Source organism: Nyctibius grandis, chromosome 2 (assembly GCF_013368605.1).
Source record: "Nyctibius grandis isolate bNycGra1 chromosome 2, bNycGra1.pri, whole genome shotgun sequence".
In the NCBI taxonomy this organism is placed as follows: Eukaryota; Metazoa; Chordata; class Aves; order Nyctibiiformes; family Nyctibiidae; genus Nyctibius; species Nyctibius grandis.
This window is the reverse complement of record NC_090659.1, coordinates 103,516,464-103,535,199: the sequence shown is the minus strand read 5'-3', so window position 1 is coordinate 103,535,199 and position 18,736 is coordinate 103,516,464. Positions and strand designations below refer to the sequence as shown.

Here is an 18,736-nt window from a genome sequence, read left to right as displayed (position 1 = left end):
ATCATGGCAAGATTTATTCTTGTAAAAGGTAAATATTTAAATGTAATAGTAAGGGAAGACATGCTAAATAGAAGGAAGGAAGCTGTCCTACCTTGTTTTAGAATGGTTTTGTCTACAGGGATACCACATCCATGTAATTTTAGGCTGAGGAATACCATACACCGTGCATGTCAGCAATTGTTTGCTGCTCAGTAAATACAGATTGGGATCAGGGAATGATGACACAGCATTTTCATATATCTGGGGTTTCACTGTAAAGGGTAAAAATTGAAAAGCAATTAAATCCAGCTCATTTCCAATGTATTGCATGATCATGAAAATACTACATTCCTGCAGGGTGAGTAATAAGAAAAATCCTCAGGAGAACAAAGGAAAAAAGCAGGCCTAAGTCAAGTCAGATGAGCGGTTAGTAACATATTTAAGTCATCAGGAACAAGTATGTGACCCTAGAAGACAGAACCCCTTCTAATGAAAACCAGTGTCCATCTGCTGATTCCAAGATGGGCCTGTCACCCAGCATACAGGGCTTGAATTTGGGTCTACGAAAGTCAGTAAGAAAACCCACAATGACCTGAACTGTGTGAGATCAATGAAAATCTATGTCAATGAAAATTTAGCATTTACATGTTCAGGAGAAGCATGGGAACATGCTGCAAACTTACCGTTTACTCCAAGAGTGACTGTAAGATTCTTAGACAAGTTCCACTGTCGTATGCTCAATATCATAGTGTAGTTTCCGGCATCTTCCTCAGCAACATCCTTGATGATTAATGAATAGTCTTTAATCATGTACCGGGCACACTTTTCAGCAGCAGGTAGCCCATCTTTTAACCTGTTTAAAAGAATTCCAGAAATCAAAATTTTGAAAAATAACATTGCTTAAACTGCCTGCGTAATTTCATTTCACAACATTTCTCAATCTTTAGGTAAGGATTGAATTTACAGTCTGAGGTTCTGTTTACCAGAGGCTTATCCTTCCCTTACAAGTAAGATTGCTGATATTTATAAAGCACTTTGGAGAATACCATTCTATATTTTAAAATTGATAAGGATCTGACAGTATTTGAGAGTTGCTGAAAATTGCAACTCTGTCTCTGAAGATCCTGGTTTCTCGTGCTTGTGCCACCATTTAGTCTAGAAGACAACCATTTTGGCTAAGAGTCGTTCACACAAATAAAGGTTGTGTCATCCAGCACTGATCATTTCTTTATGACCTCAGAATACATCCTGGGACAAAGTATTACAGTAACCTAAGCACAGCAGTGATTTTAGGAAGAGGAAGAGTAAGTAGATTAGATAAGCACTTAAGAATCAGATATCCTGCTATCAAGTGAATGTTTTTAAAGATAACAGAAAATCAACAGAGAAACTAACTGTTGCTCACACACAGATTCCTAAAGAAGAACAATATTTTTCTCCAAAGTCTAAAATGCAGCATAAAGCACATTTTGGTAGTTTGCTGTATGAAGTTGACACGATGTTAGTAGAAGAGTGCAACAGAGCTTCACTATGATGACGGATTTGATTAAAATGATTCACAGGTTTTAGTAAGTATTTACAGAAAACTCTTACAGTTATTAGAGAAGCACTAAAAATTGGGTCTAAGGATTATGGATTTAAGCATTTCACTGTATCTGTATTTTACAGAACCGCAGAATAGTTGAAGCTGAAAGAGCCCCTGGAGATCGCCTAGTCCAACCCCTGGTCAACGCAAGGTCAGCAAGTTGCCCAAAACCATTTTCAGTCTGGTTTTGAACATCTCCAAGGATGGATACTCCATAGCCTCTCTGGACTACTTGTTCCAGTGTGACCAACCTCGCAGTGATAAATAAAAATTCTTATTTATATGGATTTTTTTTTGTATTTCAGGAGTTTTGGATCTATATGTGTAGTCAAGAAGCCCAACCACTAAAGAAACAGAAATTATTGTATAAATGACTAGCATCAGCTCCACCTTCGCCCCTTAATTTTCGATGTGTAGCTATAAATGTAAGGGTTTTGTAAAACGAAACAAAATGTTTGGAGCAAAAGTAATTTCTATCTGTGAGTAACATGAACTCTCACTGTTCATGTATGCATGATTTGTCTTCTTAATCAGTCTTGTCATAGACCCTTTGTTAAAGTGCAATGACTTGAGCCAGAGCTACTGGTATTTAAAATTATTTAAACAAAAAAACCCACTTAAGATCATGAATAGATAACATTGTTTTATATAAAAGTAGTTTAAGTTAATACAAAAAAAACTGTTCAAAAGATTTAACAGAGCATACATGAGCCAAAGTGCATGCTCCAGTCACTGAAGCAGATCTACAACCTGCAGATCACCATATAATAAAAACAATTTCCATTGCTTTTCTAATTGTGCATGTCTGTATGACTCAACTCAAGTTTTTTTTAATGAAAAACTCCTTTTGTTTCTCCTACTGTCTGAAAAGCAAGTTCAGGTCTCATATGTAGGTCTGAGTGAAGTTAGATGCAACACTTCAGTCAAGACTCTGTATGACTCAACTCAAGTTTTTTTTAATGAAAAACTCCTTTTGTTTCTCCTACTGTCTGAAAAGCAAGTTCAGGTCTCATATGTAGGTCTGAGTGAAGTTAGATGCAACACTTCAGTCAAGACTGGTAGAGATATTTAGCTGTAGAGTGTCCATCGATTTCAATAGGAGACATATCTAACATATTTGAGGATCTGAGCTTCAAGCTTTCCAGACCTCCTTTTTTGCACTTGCAAAATGGAGATGATCTTCTCATAAATTATTAAACCCAGGACAACCCTGAAACTTCCAATAAAACTCCACAACTGTATTGTCTCCAGTTTGTTGCCATTTCAAGGGGTCTTATTTTCATATTTTACCAAGATATTATTTTTCATCTAAGAAGAGGTCCAGTATGCATACGTGGAAGTAACTGTTGTCCTACCATATAACCTCTGGAGAGGGAAATGCCTTCACTTTCATTGACAAACGATAGGATTTTCTTCCAGCTACAGCCTCCAGTGCAGTTTTTCTTCGGTGTTTCAAATTAATGAACATTTTATCTTAAACAAAAGAAAAAGAGCGCACCTATATTACTGGTTGTCATCCTGCAAAAAGAGTTGTTCTACTAAAGAGAACAGGAATCCAAATGAAAATGATCTTCAATAACTTTGGTGTTCCCACATGGCAACAGCAAGCATAAAGCCTAACCTCCTGGAGATCTATAAAATATAGAGAATAATACCACAAATATACAAGAAACAGAGATACAGCTCGCAGGCCATGAATTTGCCTGGAGAAGATACACTCTAGCCAAATTCACATTGTGCTTCAGTCAGAAAAAAAGGCACTAGTTTCAGCAGAAGAGATAAGGTGGTTCGTGGTACATGGGAAGCTGAACTAGAAGAGCAGATGACCCCTCCACTCCTAAAGGCCAAGAATTAATGAATGTTCCAAAAGAAAATATTCTGCCAGAGAGAATTTAAGGGAACTTCAGAGAAACAGCAAAGGAAAAGGCAGAAACTTTCTGTACCATTGGTAAACAGCTGTTTTATCAAACAAACAAAACTTTATCACTTCACTGGAAAAATCTCAGCCTGCTGGAATTTGTTCTTTTCTAGTTGTACTGCCCCATATTTCAAACTCTCTGGCAAGTTGATGGGTTTTACCAGATGCGATAAAACACGATGTTTGTACAACACATTGGAAAATCTCTTCCCCCCGCCCCGCCTCCCGCCCCCAAACTGCACTTGAGTAAAATAAAACATACCAAACATGAAAAATTGTTTGAGTGCCATTTTGACAGTACCTATGGTGCAATATTTACTCACATTATGGACTGCTCAAGGATGTTGGATATTTATTAAACAAGTGCAATATTTAATCACACTTGCCACACACATTGAAAATAACATGCACAAGACAAATCAGTAGTTTAATTACACAAGTCAAGTTATGAAGATACAACCCTGATTCTGCAAACTCTTATTCACACAGGCTCTTTCTAATACAAGTAACCCATAGATGGGGCTGCTTATGTGAATAAGAGTTTACAGGCTAGCTTCAACAGTTCCAGCTTCTCTGACTTTAATTTTAATCTAAAACTCAGTTTCTGACAGCTTCAGCTTATCTTTTTAAGAATACAATCAGTGGATATCATGATTCATTCTGTGCTCCCAGTGACTTAGTCCAGGGCTTAAATAGAGAAAATGGACTGAAATACTCTCTAAGAATACCAACATGGGATGCTTAGACCACACTTTCAGATGAGAGAGAAAAGGTAGACCACTGTAAACATGGAACAAATCAATATTCTGACCATGAGTCATCTGTCATAGAGGACACCCACCAACCGCTTGGTCTTTAATACCAACAATGCTCCCAAGATCCTGGGTAGTCCTAATTGTAATAGGATGCCACAAAGAAAATAGCTTCTCATAGAGTCCCAATGCACAGAAGTCCTAACTCACATAAACTTGGAATAACATCAGAAATTTCCAGATTTCACAGAAGGCCCAGGCAGACCACAGGGAACTCATTTAAGGCTCCCACCATAAAACCACATTAATGAGTCGCAGTATCTTGTGCTTGTTTCATTTTTTTGAATGGTGTAGCAGCTACCTGCTCCATGTAGAGCTAGTGTATCTATTTCTTCATTTTTCATAGAAAACAATGAATAAGTACCATAGAAGAGGAAGTGGGATTCTTCTATTGTACTTTTTTTTTTTTTTTTTTTTTTTTTTTTGCAAACTATAGTTTAACTGATTGCTTTGGCCACAACTGACTTGAGGACATCACAGTATTTAGCAGACAAGAGTGATCAAAGTGAACATTAACATGTCTACTGCCAACAATACAACAGAGTCACAGAAGAAAAGGCACGCATTCTCTCTGGTCTCCCTCTTTTTTCTGCCCATGATGAACGTGCTATAAATTCCCTTCCACTTTGTGTCAAGATGTAAAGCTATCGTATGACTGAACTTGGTACATGAGCATTCAGTATTCTACAAATCTGCAACATTTCTTACCGTAAACAATGACTGTTGTGTTAACAGCTTTGATTGATGGCCCGCTCTTCACGTGGCAGGTATACTGGCCTTTATCCATATCACGCACTTTGTCAACAACAAGGATACTGTAGAAAACATTGGCTTCTGCATTCTTCTGGTCAATGCGCTGTGTTACAGAACCTCTCTTCCTTGCCTATAAAAGCAAAAATGCATAAGAAAGAGCTTAATCAAACCACTTTTCATGATTATTAAGATTTTTATTTTACTGTACTGCCATCGTACCATAATAAAAAAATCCAGATCCCTCTGTACAGCACAGACGTGCAAAAGATGCCTAACATTTCCAGAGGAGTCAACAATAAAAATTACATGTACTATTATACTGCAATTCATTCCTATCTTCACCAAAGTTGTAAAAGCATCCAAACTAGTTCTTTCCAGACAAAGATCATCCCTTCTTAAGGCTTGCCATACCAATACACCCAGCTCCCCATTGCTCCTTGTCCAGCATTGCTCGTAAAAATCCCTGGAGCCACTGGCACATAGTTTGGTGCCTGGATTAAGTGTCCATAAGCAGCAGACATATAGAAGAAGAGAGCATTAACACAAGGGGAGAATTCTGGAAACGCTATAGATGGAAAAGGGACTAGATTTGGCAAGGGAATAACAGGGTGGAACTGAAGATAATGTGAGTCTGAGGAGTTATTTCCTGCAACTCCCCCTCAGCCTTTGGCCTCAAAGTTTATTTAACCCAGGACATTGTTGGTGTCTTATAAACACTAAGCACCCTTCAGTTACCATCCAAATAAAAACAAAGCAGAATTTCACAAGTGTGGTGCCCAGCTTGGTAAGACAGCAATGAGCAACGTAATATATTATTTTGCGCATTTTTTGTTGCTAAGTTGTTTATTTCTGAGGTGGAAAAATGCCAGGGACAATGGCTACAGTATGCAAGAAATTATTGCATTAATCTTCCCTATATAATGTAATCATAATTTCAGTTTGTGATTAGGCACAATGAGTGACATAATAAATGATCTTGACTTGAATCACCAGCATAAATCAAACTGACATGAAAGGAATGGGAGTTGTAAACCTTAAAATAATGTCAAATTTCTTATCAGCTTTACACGGACCCCCTGGCAGTTGTTCTGTAAGCGACAAATATTTATGAGGATGCTCCCAATGCGGGGGGAGGAGAAGCACATTCAAGATCATTCCTGCAGTTGTCAAAACAAGACGATTGTTCATGTGACACTTAACAAATGAGATTTTGGCTAGCTAAATCAAAATATCTTCTCTAAACGTGCTCAAGTCAGGTGCCTGACTGTCTGCCAGTCTTTGAAATGAATGTGTTGAGAAAGACAGCCTAGCTGCAAACTTTTTTGTCACAAGAGAGAGCCCCTGCCTGGGACTGGGTGATAAATTTCTACCATTTCTCCAGGTCAAAAAGAAGCTCCCAGGGATAAAACAATTCTAGCGTTCACTCACAATTATGCACTATAACCAGAGTACATTGTGTAAGCATGTTTACTTATTCAATTAAGCACCAGAAAGAAAAAAGAAACCTTTAAAGATATGTCAGCAAGGGTCAAAACGGTGGAATGCGAACCACAGCAAGCATTTCGAGGCAAAATTCCTCCCGGGATACTAGATGCAGAGTGATCTATGGGAAACCCCTGGATTCTTCATTTCAATCACAGCACTCACCTCTCCAGGATAAGTCCACGTCATCTGCACTCTGGTGTTCCAGGCTGCGGTGACAGTGCAGTTAATTGCCAGGCTGTCTCCTTTCAGCAACTTGACAAGACGTGGGGTGCTTAACTGAACATCAAAAATTGTGTTGGCTGCACATGATGAAGACAAAGAAAAGTGAGTAACATCACCAGGGCAGAACGCTTTCTGAAAGACGTGAACTGAAGAACTCTACTTACTTTCTCGGTGCGTCAGGTACTTTGTGCTGTACTTGTGTCCACCGACGGCTGTCTCACAGCTCAGGAGTCCTATGAATCTGTAGGTTGCCTTAGGTATTCTGAAGCCTTTCATACTGTCCCAGATTATTGTTTTGCCATCAGGAATTAGGGTTTCTCGTGGAATCTGGAAATGTGAAACATGCATCATAAAAACAACTCATCCTCATGCCACTCTCTAATCAAAGCAGCCTAATAGAAAGGAATGGGAAAAAAACACCCTAAAAAATGCCAATCAAAGTAGAAAGGATGACATTTAATTATGCAGATTTTTCAAGTCACATTTTCATCACAAAACAGAGGAAAAATCTGGGTGGAGAATGTGAATGTTTTATTTGTTTCCAAGATTTCATTATTTATAACAGGATGTAATTTATGACACAATAGATTGACACTATCATTAGCCTCAGAGCTGGGGCTGCTATTCTGTTGGCTCCGGGCTGGCAGCTAAAGTGCTCATCTTGGTGAACCTTTGCAATTAAGCATCCTGGTTTCACCACTGAGACGCAAATACACATTTTTCAATGCAGGTGACAAATGGACTATTTGCTGTCATTTCATGGCTTTAACAGATTCCTGCCAGGATTCAATCTGATGCTTCTCATGTTTATGTTGCCTAAAGGACTGGACTGTTTTTTTTTTAAAAAAAAAAAAGTTAAGGACATGAATGGCTGTTCCAAAGCTGACAGGTCAAACAGTACATGTCTCTAAGCCATTACATACAACATGAAGTGTAAATTTTAAAGCCACAAATCTTCCTTGGGTACTTTTATTGAGAACTACTGATCGTACTGAATGAGGAATGTCATATTGACTAGAGATTTTGAAAAGATGCCCTGAAACACTAAATACATCACATTTCCACAGAAAAAGTATTCAGCACATTTCAAAAATTTGGCACTTCTAAGTCCCTCAGAAGTTGTCGACCCAACAAGTAATTAGTGTAAAGCCATCAGGTGTTATTAACTTGAGACCTGAAATCTAATACAGACTAACATATTGCCACGTGGGATCAAGTGTACACTTTGTCAGCAGTACAAATTATATTTTACATTAGGATCCTTTGAGTTTTAAGCCCTATTTCAATAAGGTATCTAGAAAAACACTGAAAAGGCAAAGCATGGCATAGGCATTGAAGCTCAGACAAGACCTCTTGCTTTCGCATCATGGTTTTTTTATTATGCCTTATCGATAGAATAAATGCCACCATTTGGATAACACAGAGATCAGCCACGAGTACAAAGCCTGGATGTGACCCTACTTTTATAAAGTCTGCTTTTATGGTAAAAATAAAATATTTCTTAAAGAGGGCACATAGCAGAGTTTGAGTTAATTAGTGCCCTAAGCAAAGGCCTTGGGGTCAACTAAGCACCTTGCAGCCCATCACTTTTCACTGTCCACCCAGTCTCACTATGCCCACTTCATTTCTTTCTTCCGCTTTATTTGAGCAGAGGACTTGTATGCTGGCCAGCCCTCTCCTTCCTACGGCCAAAGCCAGCATGGGTGGCTGCCAGAGGCTGGGGGAAGCATGGCTGCCCAGCACCTTCCTGCATGGTACAACTTCTCTCCAAAACACAACACCCTCAGTGCTGCCTGCTCAGCGCACGCCAAAAGCTGCCCTTGAGATCACCTCCACTCATCTCATGCCATTTCCTCTGACAGAAGCGCACAATGAATCAAATGAACAATAATTACAGAGCACAAAATGCTGTGGTAGAATTCCTTATCTTTACAACAGCTGATAAGACGCTATAATAAGCATGCAAATCACGGGGGAACTGTGTGTTACACACACAAGTAAAGCCCATTACATTATAGCCTTCTGGCTACCATTCAACAATATCCTAGACTCTAAGAGCTCTGTTGCCATTCCTGTTCTAAATAAAACAAATATTCAGGCTTTGGTTTAAGTAGTTCATAGTTATGCTTTCAAGGGCTTCAACTGGATTTATCCTCTTGCTGCTTTGGTAGAAACCAAACTATTTCTGAGCGTATTCCTCTACAGGTTTTCATACATACCATGAACATTCAGAGTCAAGTCAGAGCCTCAGAGCCTCCCTAGACTGACATTTCCCAGGGAATGTATTCTCTTCTCATTAACTAGTTTATTGATGGATTATTGAATTTGTATCAGCTTTACTCCAGGAATGGGAAAGTAACCAAAACATTCAGGAAGTGTCCGGGTCTTGGAAATAAAGTGCTCATAAATATGATCCTGTTTTGCAACACCAAATGTTGTCTCTTGTCTCTATATCCAACAGACTCATCTGCCCCGGAGGCAAATCTTTGCCTGCACAGTTTACTCATCTGACACTCCTCAAAACCAGCTAGAGCTACATCTTTTTGTGTAGTTTTTTTGCAGCTTTGAGACTAAAAAGTTGCACACTTTCACACCCAAAAGCATAAACTTACATTTTTAATTTACTGTACAGAATACTTTAGAAAACTGAAGTCTATGACTAGTGAAAGACCGCTGTGACACAGCTGGTCTCTGCCTAAGTCGGGGAAACAAGATACTGCAAGAAGTCCCTTTCAGAGGGTAGAAATACCAGGATTTTGTCCCAGAAGAGAACAAGGGTGGTGGCTGGGTGCTCACCCTCATGGCCCTTCACAGCTTTACCCTCTCTCCTTACTTGCTTCGGTAACAGTTCTCCCCACTGGTTCTCCCCACTGGTTCAGATGACCAGTTTCCCACTCTCAGAGAAGCACAGTTGCTTTGTCCTGCCCTTTGTTCTGGTGTAAACCAGCTTTCACACCACCACCTAGAGACACGGCATCATCACTATGATGATCGCTGCATGGATAGTACAGGACAAAGGATCCCAAAATCACACAATAATTTAGGTTGGAAGGCACCTCTAGAGGCCACCTCGTCCATTCCCCTTGCAGAGCAGGGCCAATGTAGTTCAGGGCCTTGTCAAAAAACCCAGCCATTTAGTCATCACAGAGAGAAGTAGAAAACCTATGATGACGAAACACAGTGCTGGAACAGTGAGATTTCCACCGAAGCATCAGAGGATAAGTCCAGCTAAAATAATAGCTTACAGATGGGTACCAGCAGATAGTCAGAGGCATCCAAAGAATCAATTTGTTGCGATGGCTGCAGTAAACATGGAATTTACTGTCCACATACTTATCTGCATGAACCACATTGCTGTGGCTCCCAGTGCAGTCTTGGCCTTTTACCTTCTTTGTACTTTGTTTCAAACTAGACTTCAGTTTCTTTTGGTATAGGCTGTGCCTCCTTCTTTGCTTAGCACCAACCACTGAACCTTTTTGGTACCTGGTGGCATTAACACAGTACTACCACAAGGTTTTGGGGATATACATATGGTCAAGAGCATACAGTAAGCTGTGGTCCCCCACATTTCCAAAGACAGATTGTATTGGAAAGAGCCAGCTGAAAGTATAGTAAAAATGTACATTAGAGTTTTGAATGCCTGACTTTTCTTTCATGTTTCCCCTTCCATCAATTTGGGAAGGATGAGGTGCCATTATTAAGAATTCAGACTGTCCAGGTCCCCAAATCCTTGGGGTTTTTCCATCTTTTTATTTCGTATGCTGAAGCTTATTTACCTCTGTTCCTGTGAAAGTCATCGTTAACTTTTTGACAGAGAATCTAAAAGGAGAGTAAACAGGGGAATCAAGCCATTGTACCAAAAGGTGATGCCTTCTCCATTTAGCAAGACAAGAGCAACTGAAAAAGCAAGGGAAGTGCATACCTTAATTGCAATAAGGTTTATCTTATTTTACAGTTCTTGAATGAGACTGCCAGAATCATATTGATAGGGATGATGGTTTCAGAGGCTCTAGATATCTGTCCATTAAGCATTAGAGCAAAACTATCAACTGATTTCACAGGTCATCATATGATGAGGAAGAGAAAGGGCCAACAGCTGTTGCAGATATAGGTTATAACAGGACCCGAAGGCTGGATTTGAAATAGGAATTAAAAGCTCCATCCCCTTTTCCCATTCCCTGTTTTACTAGCTTCTTGATTTTTAAGATTTCTTCTATGTTGTATATGATTGCCATGCTATAGAATACAGTCTGTACAGATGTTCAGCCTGGAAGACAGAGCAACATAGTATCTTAAAAGGGCTGACTAAGGTAAAGATGCAGTTTTAGTAAAAAAATCATTTGTAGTGTTGATGATGGACAATAAACCTTCCCCACATTGGTCCACTAAAACTAAGAAGCAGCACTACACAGGAACAAAATGCCAGAGGCAGTGCACATGCAACTGTCCCAACAAGTACTTTCAGAAGAGAGAGATTACAAAAAAATATTCCTTATTTTGACTTCCTAGCAATATAGAGTGAAGAATCTAATGATTCTAATGCTGGAGTTTTCTTTCCAGCTCCAGAGGACTGCATTATGGGAACACTGACTTCTTCCTTTATTGCTAAATGGAAAACACAGAACAGCTTTTGCCAGCTCTCCAGAAGTAGTATGTCTGCAGCTGTGAAATGCATTTAACACATCTCTTAATTGCTATGTGAACAAAAACTTGCTGGAATCTTCATACATGGGTGTCACTGATGATAAATAAAGTAAAATGTGATGTAATGCATTGTAGCTTACATACTTCAGGAAATTCAGGGATGAATTAGGGAACACATTTCTTTTTCCTGGAATGCAAAACATGTAAGCAACCAATCCTTTCTTTCAAGACTTGGCTCCACCTCCTCATCCTCCTTCCCAGAGCATTACATCTGGTTTTGATGGTGTAAAGATGTGTCTTACACCACAACCCCAAGCTAAAGGCAAGCTGATATGAAAAAAAGAGAGTAGATATATCTCAATCTCCTCCAAATAAGGAGAAAAAGTGATTTTTATATTGTCTAATAAGAGAGAAACCTTACAGCAATTTTCTTAGTTAGAGCTTTGAGCAACCTGGTCTAGTGGAAGGTGTCCCTGCCCATGGCAGGGGGCTTGGAACTAGATGATCTTTAAGGTCCCTTCCAATCCAAACCATTCTGTGATTCTATGAATTTAATATGCTGAGATTTCAGATGCAACACTACAGTGCCCAAATAAGTCCCCACTTTACGACATCCACCTTATAGAAAGTCAAGCCTCCTTTACTTTTGAGTCTATAGCCACAGAATCTTGTGCATCATCCACTCCTACACTTCTTGTAAGAGAACCGTGTGTGTGTGTGTCTACATACACACAAGGTAACATCCTAGGTCAGATTACTTTCTTTTCTCTGCATTTTGCTTTCTTTCATGGGATTTAACAGGTGGAAAACAAGAGGCAAAATCAGTATCTATATTGGCAAAGCAGCATGGGATAGAATTTAGAAACCTTTAGGTCAAGTTAAAACACAGGATCAAATCTGTGGCTGGTGTAAAACTCTATAGTCAAAGAGGAATCAAAGACTTGTATTGATCTAGATAAGTGTCTTGCAGTGGTATTGTTTGGCAATTGCATATTATTCTACAAAAAGACAAATTTCTTTTCTGGTAACAATGATGAATATTTATGCCACTATGTACAGACCTCCCTTTATTTAGAAACAAAACATCACTGGCACCTCCACCTAATTTTTAAGCTGAACAAAGGAACTTAAAAAAAAAGAAGCACTATTCTCTGTCTTGCTACCAGGTACTTTACTACAGACATAGGACAGCCAGTTATCCATGTAACTCTCAAGGAACCTAGGAAAGAAATGGTTTCCCCAAAACACGAAAAATGTCTAGATTTTCTAAAACTGGCCCCACTGTCTCAAACTCTGCACAAGTTTCCCTACAAAGAGGAGCCATCCCCTGTCTGATGATAAGTGCAGTCATATGGAAAAGGAAGCAGCAAAGTTGCTGGTGGGAGTGAGGTAGGGCAAAGGCTTGCAGAGACCCTTGTACAGCCCCAGCAAGCCTCCAGGGACTGAACTTACCGGCTGTTCCAGAGGACAGAAGAGGAAAGGGGAGGAAGGGCAGGGGAAGAGGTGGGAGGAAGTCTCTTCTCTTAACAAGAAATTCCTTCCTGGGCTTAAGAAACCTTTGCTGGTAAAGATTTAATAAAATGGTATGAAAAGTTTAAGTTTCTTCAGAAAACTCCCATCCAGTATAAGAGATTTGATGAAGCCCTTCTGTGAGATATGAAATGAAGCCTCCAGGGTTGAAATATTTCTAAACATGCTGACACCCAGAAAAGTTGTTTAAGAAATACTAAATTGTTGAAATATTCAAAAGCATTACAATAGCTGTAAACAAACGAACAAAAAAAAAAGCATCGTCCACAATAACATTTTCAGAGCATGCTTGGATTGAGGTACCTTTTTTAAAGTAACAGCAATGTCTGGTGCTGTGACTCTGCATGGAATGATCATTTCTCTTCCCACAGTCATGTGTATTATTTTAGGTATATCACTGTGCATCTCTATAAATGGATTGCTTGTATCTGCAAGAGAAGAAAAAATAAAAGGTTAATATCTGAAACCTTAAGATAGCATATGGAAATTGTAACAGTGCATACCACCTTGAAAGAACATACTAACGCTGTCCATAATGAAAGCTAGACAAATTCCTCAAATCAATCTTCTGTTTACTTTTACCTAAACAAGTTCAGCAAAATATTATTAAATATTTGAAAATATATTTATCACTCAATATCAATGGCAGTACTTCGGTATCTCCTTTAAAATCCAGGACTGTTAAAGTACATTTTTCCCATTACAGCATCATCTCTACTGCTGAGAGATGTGTATCTTATTTCAGGGGATTTCTATTTTATTATCACCAGAAGTACTTATATGGGAAGTAAGCTGAAATTCACTTAGCAGGAAACCCCTACACAGGACATGTTTCTGCTCTCTGCAAGGAAATTGATGGGAAAAACTCATGTTGACTTCACCAGAAGAAAGAATCTACTGTGATTATCTAGCCATATTTTCAACTCTGAGAATACGGACTAGTGAGAGTTAATTATTCTCCTCCTTCCCGCTATTACAATACATATATGTCTCTTTTGTAAGTGACAAGGTAAATGAAAATGCCAGGAAAACATTCATTCCGTTCGGCTCTATAACTGAAGCTTGGCAGAGTAATCTACCGTCCCTTGAACAATCCCTTTAACAAAAGGCATTGTCATAAATAGCTTGCGCTGGGAACAAGGAACATTGCTGCTTCTATTGTTTGGACCACTTAACAAAGAGGGGCTCAAGCCACAGGCTGTGGCTCCAAATCTCCTTTGCAGGTGTTCAGATCTGAAGGTTTGGTTTGACTCACATCACAGATAGACTACCTCAAAATTCACATAAAGGTTTGGATTTTAACTCTTAGAAAAGTGGAACATTCAGATCTTAATTCCGTGCTTATCTACGGCTCCAACGTTTTTTCAGGCAAATCCTATTATTTTCACTCAAAAATCTGACAAATAACAATGGAAATCTTTCTTGGATAAGAAACAAGTAAAGCAAGCAAGAATTGACCCTTTATAAAACCTCAAATTGTGATACTTTGTTCAAGTGTTTTGGTCCTAGACTTCTGCATGTTGACCTATGTTCACTCAAGTAGTTCTTCAAATACATTACTTTTGCTTCTCTTTTAAAAGTATGATCTGCACTTCCCAGTGTCATGAAACTGTTCTGCCCTTAGGATCTTCTTTTCGTATCATATGCAATAATATTTTTGTTTGAGACATCAAACAGGAAGAGAAGCAAATTCTACTGAAATTTATACTGGGGAGAATCCTAAGGTATAGTATCTCAAATATACCCCAGAATACAGGAAAAGTTTTCTTGAAGAGGTTTAATGAAACTGTTACACAAACTTTCTGAAATGAAAGCCACAACGCTTTATTTAATAATAGGTGTTAAGTGTCCGCTGAGATCACAAAAGGAACTTATGAGTAATAGAGGATGCGTATGTAATAAAAAAATACCCTAAGGACTTGTTAGGCTAACGTTTCCTCTGCAGTACGATTTGAGGAAAGACCAAGAATGAACCTATTTGTAGCATGGTAAAAAGAACCTTTTTTGTTTCAGGGGCTGCAGCCACAGAAGAGGTCACCTGCCCCTTAACATCACCAGACAAATGTATTTACTACTCCCCAAAGACTCATTCGTCTTTGTCACAAAATTAAGAGCTCCTGCCCAAAACCAGCAAGCTTTGCAAAGTAGTTTCCTGTATCATAATCTCCAGATCATTACAAGTGTGAGGAAGAGCTGTTCTGGGGACTACCGGTACTGTCTGCAGACACCGTGTCACCATTGACTGATGCCAATATTGAGGCAGTGGGGGCTGTGCGACTCAGACCTCACAGGATCCCTGCCCATCTGAAGGCAGGGACAGGAAAAGAGCACAGAACACCACACTTAGCGCTTTTTTTTTTTTTCTTTTTCAATGGAAATGCACGTTCGCGCCTGGAGAAGTCAATGAAGTGCTCTATAAAAGTCAACTAAATGCCCTGACTGCTCTTAGTAGGCTTTAAAGCTCAGTCCAGCCTTTCTTGGTACACTCCCTGCAGTGGTACGTCAAGGCGTCTCCGTGCCCCTTCTATTCGCGTGCAGAGCTCCCATTGACATCACTGGGGACTTCCGCCATGGGCCGGAGGGCAATCGATGGCCCCAAGTGCTCCAAATGTTTTCCTGCTTTTGATTAAAAGAAATACGCATCATGTTTCCTAGCACAGTTTTGTTTTCATAATGAGTGTGGAGACTTTTCCTGATTCCCTTTGATTTTATGCGTCTTCCGTCTTTGTGGCAATAAGGGGATACTCTCGGTGCCTTAAGACTAGAATCTGGTGCAGGCTCTACCAGCCTGGATCAGGCAAAGCCGAACCCACAGCAGCACCAGGGCAGGTTATGCCACGATGGCAGGGTATGCCAATGACGTGGAAGCCTGTCCCCGAAATAATAGCGCTCCTTGCTTCTTTTTTCCTCTTTCCCTCCCATCATAGCCCTAGCTATTGCCAGTGGCTCCTGCTACATTTCCTCCCAGTTCCTTCCTGAGGGGAAGTAAATGCCATCCTTCCGTGAACAGCTGGCTGGCAGTGCATCTGGGATGACCTAACCTAAGGAACATCATGGATTGATCTATATTGAAGACCACATCCAAGTTACACAGTCAGCTCCATCAGGATTTGGAACAGAAGATCTAAGAGGGTTGATTTTTTTTAATTTTTTGGGGGGGCTTTTGGTTTTTTTTTTTTTGCTTCAGAGCTGCCTGCAAGCATAGCAAAATGAAAGACGGACAGCCAGAATGTTTTCATATGCTAAAGTAACTTTAAAAGTCAATTGAGTGTATTTTTAAGGAATTAATGACTGTGTGCTGGTTTGACTGAGTTCCTTACAGTATCTCTCCGTTACAATCAACATGAAACCACAAAGAGCATTCATGAAATCACAAAATCCATAAAGGTCACTTGCTATATTGTTAAAGAACATAAATAGCAGCTTTTTATTAAGCTGGTTGGCAGCCAGATGCAAACTTGATAAGAGACTTAACATAAGCAATATTATGACTGGTATCAGTAACCTGTCTAGGCTATTTATGGGGTTTGCACAAACAACTAAATTAGCCAAGACTGAAATGCCAAATTCAAAGAAGATGGAGAGGTTCCTTATTTCCACAAGCTTCAGCTACTGTTCTTTAGTTTGTTTTGTTTTTAATAATCTGAGCTATGTAAGTCAGAGTACTTATACATTTGCAAGAAAAGTCTCTGCAGGAAAGTCTGAGCTCCTTGAAATCTCTGAAAGTTTGTCCTCCGAAGTTCTTCCTAAATACCTACTTACACTTGGCTCATCACTAAGGTTTTTCTCAGGCCAAAAGAGCCAAAACAGTTTCCTCACAGTCACATAACACCTTTTTCCCTCATGCACCTGAAGAGGACCAAAGTCTTTACTAAAGCACAGAGATGCAAACTTCATTAAAGTTTATGGGCCAATTGCCAAATTTCCATTTCCATTGTAGGGATTCACCCTAACTAACTTTATTAATCCCAGCTAAATTAATAGGGCTGTTCAGAGGTAATTCAAGGAGAACCCTGCACACCAAGAATGCTCTCATCTCACTTACACATCTAAAATATAGACACTTCTCACTGAGCTAGGTGGCCAAACTGTTAGTGTTGTCACTGGGGAGAAACGGGGAATTCTGCCATGGGACTCATCTGACCTGTTTTAGACATCTGTTTTATGACAAGATGAATCATGCCCTAGGAAAGGCACCTATTCAACCTGCTCACATGTAGGTGTCTATGTTCCTTAAGAAAAAAAAATCCCATTTTGTATGTCTGGAAGCACAACATTTATCTGCAAGAAGGGTTTTTCCACTCTTGCCTCTTCTTACCCTGTAAAATAGTTCTCATCAAATTCAAATTATTTCTAAACCTTGAAGGAAGACTTGAGATATAAATTAATAACCAGAGAAGTCCAGGAAAAAAAAAACAAACCAAAAATAAAAAGGAGCAGAATAATTTGTATCTGGAGCACATTCAGACACAAAGCATTGCTAGCGTAATTGTACAGTGATTTTTAGGCAGGGTTTTTTTGTTTTCCTTTGGGACTAGTTATACTACGTCGTATCATCGACGTAGGTCCATAACACACATAAAACAGCGTTAAAACTCTTAAGGAAAAATATTCTTATCCACATTAGCCAGGAAATCCACACTAGAGCAATTATGTTCAGAAAGTCATCTCTAGAAGGCTAATGGACATTAGGAACACTTTTTCAGATGTATCCCTCCCTCATGACAGTTCACCTTGGAAATATGTTTCTATTTTAGTAGGAGTTATAAGCCTTGGTGAGCGATGAAGGACCTCGGAGGGCTTAGTGTATGGCCTTTGATGCTGCCAAGGTGTCCACACATGCTCTGCTCAGCACAGTATACTATGATGTGAAGCCCGTGTATACACAAAATGACAAAAGCACAGTAATTATAGGTGATTGACGTCAGCAAGTCCTAGAGGGCTCTGTTTTGCAACAGGAACTTCATTAGACACTAAAAATGTGTCTGCATACTTGATACAGCTGTAGCATAGTTTAATTTCAACTAGTTTCCTTTTCGTAAGAGAAGCGCTATCATATTATTGACTCTGACAGTGTAATCCAAAACCATACTGCTCATAGATTAAAACTGTGCCAAAAGCAAAGACAGAAAAAAGGCACAGGGAATGAATAGTTTCCCAGGCCTCAGCAGGTTCTTCTGTCAGTACATTATTTCTGAATAAGAAAAAGGAAAATGAAGAAGAAAATCTCCCTTTCTGTTAGCTTTAAGTGTGTTTTGTCTTACTGCTTTTTTCACCTGTTGAATTATTTTGACTGACACTTCTGATCTTGAGACCCTTTTGAGGAACTCCTTGGATGCCCCCCGCCCTGTTCTGCAACATAGTACCTTTAGGGTTACAGGAGTCAATCCATTCAAGCTAAATCTTAAATCCATGTCAGTTCTGGGGCTGGATCCAGCTATCTGTCAACAAGTGGACCTCCCAAGGAGATGCCATATGCTCAGCACTTGCAGAAAACAACTCTAGAGTTTGAAAATACACTCAAAACCCCAGATGTTTTGGCACTTCAAAGGCTTACCTTTTGAACCATTCACTAATACTAAAGCTCTTCATTTTGGACTGTCCAGCCTGAGACACATCTCAAGCCAAATATCCAAAACTAGTGGATATGTTTGACATTCTAGGCATTGGTGAGTACAAGTGGTCTCAGGACTTGTACCTTTAAATATCCAGCTTTGATTTGTCTCACCTGACTTAAATCATCTCAAAGCAAGACATACGTTCTAAGCTTGTTCTCCAGGTTCCTTGTAAAGTCAGTGATGAGAAATA

General features: G+C 39.4%; 1 protein-coding gene across 2 annotated transcripts in view; it reads right to left on the bottom strand.

Annotated features, from left to right (window-relative positions):
* Positions 1-18,736, bottom strand: part of FLT1 (fms related receptor tyrosine kinase 1) — a 115,245-nt gene that overhangs the window by 74,731 nt on the left and 21,778 nt on the right. For both annotated transcript variants that reach the window (XM_068417993.1, XM_068418001.1), the window contains exons 4-10: positions 13,232-13,356; positions 6,919-7,081; positions 6,695-6,831; positions 5,003-5,177; positions 2,920-3,037; positions 663-832; positions 92-251 (exon numbers count right to left, since the gene is read on the bottom strand). In XM_068417993.1, the coding sequence (XP_068274094.1) occupies positions 92-251; positions 663-832; positions 2,920-3,037; positions 5,003-5,177; positions 6,695-6,831; positions 6,919-7,081; positions 13,232-13,356 (1,048 nt within the window). The remainder of the gene's footprint in view (positions 1-91; positions 252-662; positions 833-2,919; positions 3,038-5,002; positions 5,178-6,694; positions 6,832-6,918; positions 7,082-13,231; positions 13,357-18,736) is intronic.